The sequence below is a fragment of the Myotis nattereri genome, assembly GCF_964212035.1.
Source record: "Myotis nattereri genome assembly, chromosome: 7".
Taxonomy (NCBI): domain Eukaryota; kingdom Metazoa; phylum Chordata; class Mammalia; order Chiroptera; family Vespertilionidae; genus Myotis; species Myotis nattereri.
The window spans coordinates 77221651-77227650 of NC_138082.1; the positions used below are offsets into that span (position 1 = coordinate 77221651).

A 6000-nucleotide genomic window follows, 5' to 3' on the forward strand; every position below is an offset into this window, starting at 1 on the left:
AGTATACACCTTGAAGGCACTGTTGGTCCCAGGGCTTCCATGCTCTACTAGATTTATCTTGAGCTTGATCCAGCAAAGACATTCTTTAATTACTAACCCCAATTACATAAACCTCACTGTGTCCAGTGAGCAAAGGATAGATTTATCTACCCAGGTTACACATAAAAGTAATTTACTGCTGATAGTGATCCAACTCTACAAGGCAAAATGACAATAGAATTCAATGATAAATCAGTTTCTGGATCACAAACATGCTGAAACTAATTTTATTCTTCAATACAACAGCACTTGAATTTTATAGGATTTTTACTTTTTAAATTTGTCAATGTGGGAAAATGACGCCACAAAACAGTAAAAATATAATTAATGCATAATATTCTACACTAATAAAAGAGAAAAATGGTAATTGGCGTACGGCGATACCGTTTTCATTGGCTAATCAGGGCTATATGCAAATTAACTGCCAACTAAGATTGGCAGTTAACTGCCAACAAGATGGCGGCTAATTTGCATATGTAGGCACAATGCAGGGAGGCGAAAGGGAAAGCAGGAAGAAGCCCCCTGCCACTGACAGTGATCTGAAACCCAGGGGGGAGCTAAGAGCTGGGGGGCAGGGCAAAGGCGGCCCTGGGGCCACCTTTGCCCTGCCCCCCCAGCCATGATCGGAGAATCAGGCGCCTTTGCCGCCCTGGCCAGTGATAGCAGGAAGTAGGGGTGGAGCCAGCGATGGGAGCTGGGAACAGTCGAAGCTGGCAGTCCCAGGAGCTAGGGGTCCCTTGCCTGGGCCTAAAGCGGAGCCCACGATCGCGGGGCCGCTGCAGCTGTGGGTCCCCGCTGCCTGGGCTGGACGCCTAGGCCAGAGGCGTTAGGCCTGGGCAGGGGCGGAGCCGGCAACCGCGGGGAGCTGGGGGTCCCCTGCCCAGGAGGTCTCAGGCCTGGTCAAGGGGCCGATCCGGTGATTGGTGATTGGAGGGTGATGAGGGTCAACTCCTCTGGCTGAGGCATCAGGCCTGGGCGGGGGGCGGAGCCGGGGATTGGGGGGATATGATGGTCCCCTTGCCCAGGCCTGAAGCCTGGGTCAGAGGCGTCAGGCTTGGGCAGGGGGTGGAGCAAGCGATCACAGGGAGATGGGGGTCCCCTGCCCAGGCAAGATTCCTGGGCCAGAGGCCTCAGGCCTGGGCGGGGGCCAGAGCCAGTGATCAGGGGGAGGTGGGGGTCCCCTGTCCAAGCCTGACACCTCTGGCGGAGGCGTCGGGCCTGGGCAAGGGGCCGATCAGGCGATCGGAGGGTGATGGGGGTCAACGCCTGAGGGCTCCCAGTATGTGAGAGGGGGCAGGCTGGGCTGAGGGAGACCCCCCCCCCCCACACACACACCCCCAGTGCACGAATTTCGTGCACCGGGCCCGTAGTTGATTATAAAATCAAATAAGCTTATTTCCAGCACCTTAAAATTTAAGCCTGTTAGGGCTTAATTTACTGACTGGTGTTCAGTTTACTTTGTGAGGACTCATGCTTTTTTTAAGTTTACTCTACTTAAACCATTCTATTATAACCCTAAAATTTTTTTCTCCCAATGATGCGGAGGATTATGAATTTAAAAGTGACTCACATTCAATTTGAGACCACCCCCTTCACCCTAAAAGAATAGGGGAAAAAAGATAAGAGAGTGAGGCTGTGCAATTGATGTAAGTGTACGTACACAGATATTAAAACCACTTTTGATTTAATAGTAAAGGTAAAAAGACAACAATTACATATGAACGGTGCAAAATTACTTTTCAAAATAGAAATTAACACCAGATTTCAATTATCCTGCTAATTACAAGTCAATGCAAAATGCTAAAGTTCACCTCCATACACATATAAAGACATTAAATAGGGTAATAGAAGTTAATATTCTACTTTTCTTATTGAACAATGGCATTTAAATAAAATAGTGAAAGTTAGAATGCAAGTGACCTGGAGTTCACCAGTCAACTTCAAGTTAAAGCTGTGAATTTTAGCTGTAAGCAAGATGGTTGTTTTAAAGCACACCAACCATGTTACAGGGACAAATTATGAAAGAGGGAGGATTCAAAATGATCAGTGTAGTCTTGTGGAGAGATAATTTACTGGATGTAGAAAAGTAAGCCTGATTCAGCAAATGGGACATCTGTAGCCACATAAAGATTTTTCAAACTATTTTGCCTTGTGATTGCTACAAGCATTTTCCAGGGCTACTTAAGGAAAGCCACATTTATATTAGTACTCATTAGTTTACTACTGTCATTGCAGACACTTTAAATATAAACTTAATTCTCTCAATGTAAATGTTATTACCAAAAAGGCTTCCTCTCTCTTCCATAACACCATCATTGACCTAAGTTCTGTGCACAAGAAATACTAGGAAAATGGAAACAGATCAAGAATCACACAAATTTAAAAGAGAAAAAGTAGAAGAAACAAAGGATGCAAGAGACCAAAATGGATACAGATACATACTGTGCAAGACAGACCTACATGCCAATCTAATAAGCCAAGTCAGACAGGATCAGGAGAGAGGAAAATAAGAATCAATCTAAATTAGGAAGCTTTTCTTTCCAATTTTCCAATCCAAAACAAAATTTTAAGGACCTTTTCAAAGGCTTTTCTTAGCAAAAAGATCCTAATGACAATCCACAAATAGTATATAGTCTTCCATGGTCCATTTTTCTATACACACCTTTCAGAATAGCATTCTAAAAATAGCTGTGATAAAAAAAAAAGACCAAAAAATACAGTGAGAATTAAGGTAGAGTTAAAGATTTCTAAACAATATGCATTTTTTTAAACATATGCAACACAATATGCATGCTACTCTGAAAAGAACAGACACCAAATTCACATCTTTCAAAACTTAAAAATAAAAATTTCAACTAAATGCCATTACTAAATGTGCCAAGATTTACAGGTAATGTTCAAAATCAGTGCCTTAGTATTGTAGGGTAAGTTTTACTCCAAAATTACACACACACACCCACACCCACACACACCCCTGACATGGTATGTTTGCAGCAAGACTGGACGTTTGAATCACCAAAAATTTAAGTAGACAACTAATGCTAACGCGTGATAAACAGGAATTATTGTGTTAGCAAGTGAACTATTCCTGCAAACATTTAATTCTTTCAAAAGGTCATTTCAAACTAATGTTACAATGAAGTCCTATTCACAACATTTGAAACAATGAGTCCAAATACAATGATCTACAGCAGAATGACTAGACGTGCCCAAATTACACTGCACATTGCTACCTGAGACTACTGAAATTTTAGGCATAAAATTTAAATGAACACCGAGTTAATAATCCTTTGAGTATCAAAGAAATGTTTCTTTTTATCTTTCAGCTCAAACGACCTGGTAGAGCCCGACACAGTCTTGGAGGCTTGTCATCACAAATGAAGCAAAATGTTCACCAGGAGATTTATTTACCTTTACTGTTCACTTTGGACACTAAACCCAAAAGTAAAGTCAATAACCTTATCCTCCCCCCCACCCCACCCGCGTATCGGCTTAGTTAAAATTTGGTTGCAGTAAGAACAGACAATAAAACAGTACTTACATTTTTATTGAACTTGGTGAAAGAATGGTACATATAAAACCTGTGCATATAAACAATCGCAGTGTTTATCGTAAGCTGTGAGCTGAAGCGCAACATTGAGGAAATGTCCGAGGAAAACAATTCTGATGGGAAATTCCCCGTCTGCGGTCCTTCTCCAAGCCCTCCCGTTCACCAAACCCCAACTAGAAGCAGGAAGAAAATCCACAGACGAGCCCAGAAGCGACTCATCACCAGCAGCTACGACCAAGCTCGACGTCAAACAGTCGAAACGCGCGCGCGCTCGCACAAAACCACGCCGGGAGCCGAGGGACCCCGGTGCGCCCCGAGGACCGACCCCGCCGCGGAGGAGCGAGGACAGGACGCGGGGAGAGGCTGCGAGCCTCGCCCTCCGGCATCGCGAGCCCGCCCGCCCAACCCCTTCCTTCCCGGACCGGAGCCCGAGCAGCCGCCTCTCTCCGGCCTTAACCCCTGCGATGCCCCTCTCGCCGGGCGGCACTCCCACCCCGCCGCCGCCACGCGCGGCCCCCGGCCCGCATGCCCGGCTCCTCTCTTCTCCCTCCGCTCACGGCCGCCCGGGCCCGAGCCGGCCTTCCCTTAGGGCGCGGCCGAGGCGCACGGGAGGAGCGGCGCCATGTTCGCGGGGCACCAGGCCCGGAGACCCGGCGAGGAGTGGGGACCGGGCGTGAGCAGTGGAGGGCCAGGCACAGGAAAGGATACACATTGAGACGCTGTCCCATCTCCTGGATAAGGTTAGCCGCCTGCTGGCGGTACGACAGCTCTATGTCCGCCTCCACTCCGCAGCGGCGGCTCGGCGTGTTCTCCAGCTGTTCCCGAGTAAAGAACCAGCGAGAAGAAGCTCCACGGCCCGACGCCATGACACTTCCTCCTCCGCCCGCTCCCTCGGCCGCCCCCCTCCCCTCCCGGCTCGCGGACTCCTCGCCAAGGCCGCGCGGCCCCGCCCCACTCCGCTCGCCCGAGGCCGCGCGCCGCCTCTTTCCACTCCGCGCCGCCGCCGTGCGCATGCGCAGGGGCCGCCCGGCCGGCTCGCGCTAGTAGTTTGCTTTCTTTTTTCGGCCCCCGCCGCGCTCGGCGTACGGACCCACAATGCTCCGCGCCGCTTGTCATTTGGAGACACCGGAAGGTGGGGGTCAGAGGAAGGGAAAGGTCGGCGCGGTGCATGCCGGGTCTGGGGTTGGTGGGGTAAAGGGGCGGGAGGAGGGGACGGAAGGGGTGGCCCTGGGGTCGGGTGGCGAGAGGCTGGCAGGCGCGCGGCTGGGCGGGTCCGTTGTGGTGCCTGGCCGTGGGCTCCGAAACCCGAGCGGGTTCGTGGGCCGGGAGCGAGGCGGCGCTTTAAAAGGGAGAGAACTTCCTCTGTCGCCGCAACCCGCCACAACCTCCACTTTCTCTAACGTTGGTCCGCGTAGACTCGGAGGCTCCCGACTACCGTGTGCAGGACCGAGTCCGCCCACCCGGCGGTCCTGGGAAGGGCCTGCACGGGGAAGAGCGCACAGGGGAACACCCTCCACGTGTGCGTCGCGCCGGGTGCTTTTACCCAACGTTATCTGGTTTGAATCCCGCAACTACCAGTACGCGGTCGGCTGTTCCGTTTTGTTCTCCAAGTGCTTGCCGAACGTTATGCAGTTTGTAACTAGAGGAGCTGGCTTTCTGGACTAGGTTCCGAGTCCCTGTCAGGAGTGTGCTTTTCCAGCCCGCTGTGATTTAAGAGAGGTCAGGAGAAGCAGAGAGTGCGGGAGAGGCTGCGTGAAAATGCTGTTTCTAGAAGGTAATACAGTAGCGTTGCTCAGATCTGCCAGCTTCATCGCTGAGTCCACTCGGCGTGAGCAGGCAGGTCTGTGGCTCTGAGCCAACGCCTATTGCATGTCTGCCTATATTGTGCATGAAAATTTTAAATTTAAAATGTTAACACTGCACAGTACAGGCAGAGCTGCTTCTAAAAGGCAACTGAAACAAAAAAAAAAAAGAGAAATAGACAAAAACAAAAAAAGAAAAACAAAAATTAAAAAATAAAAATAAAAGGCAACTGATACTATTCCTGAGTTCCTGATTCAGGCTCCAGGCTTTGGTCATCATTTGGGGGCTCCGATGCTCAGCCAGCGACTCCATCGAGACCCTGTCTTTCCCCATCACACTATCCAGCTATCGATTAGTTTGCAGTAGGCAGTTCTAAATCGCTGTCTAAATAACTCTTTCTTACCTACCTCGCTGGCCTCCAGCAGAATTTATAAAGTTCCAACTCCAACACATTCATGAGAAAAGCTGAACAAATAAGCCATAGAAGGGAACTTCCTCAACTTGCTGAAGAGCATTTCTAGGAACCCTGCTGCTGGCGTTATCCTTAGTGGTGAGAATAGAAGCGGTCCTGGTAAGTGGAGGCTTTCTCCTCTCCCTATTCCTTTCCA

The 6000-nt window shown here is 49.4% G+C and overlaps 1 protein-coding gene across 4 annotated transcripts in view; it reads right to left on the reverse strand.

The window, feature by feature from the left end:
* CCNT2 (cyclin T2) overlaps positions 1 to 4492 on the reverse strand; it is a 44333-nt gene extending 39841 nt beyond the window's left edge. For all 4 annotated transcript variants that reach the window (XR_013996217.1, XM_081095383.1, XM_081095382.1 and 1 more), the window contains exons 1-2: positions 4298 to 4492; positions 3581 to 3662 (exon numbers count right to left, since the gene is read on the reverse strand). Coding sequence is in view for 3 of the 4 variants with exons in the window: in XM_081095383.1 (XP_080951509.1) it covers positions 3581 to 3662; positions 4298 to 4455 (240 nt within the window). In the remaining variant the exon portion in view is untranslated. The remainder of the gene's footprint in view (positions 1 to 3580; positions 3663 to 4297) is intronic.
* Positions 4493 to 6000: the final 1508 nt, after the last annotated feature.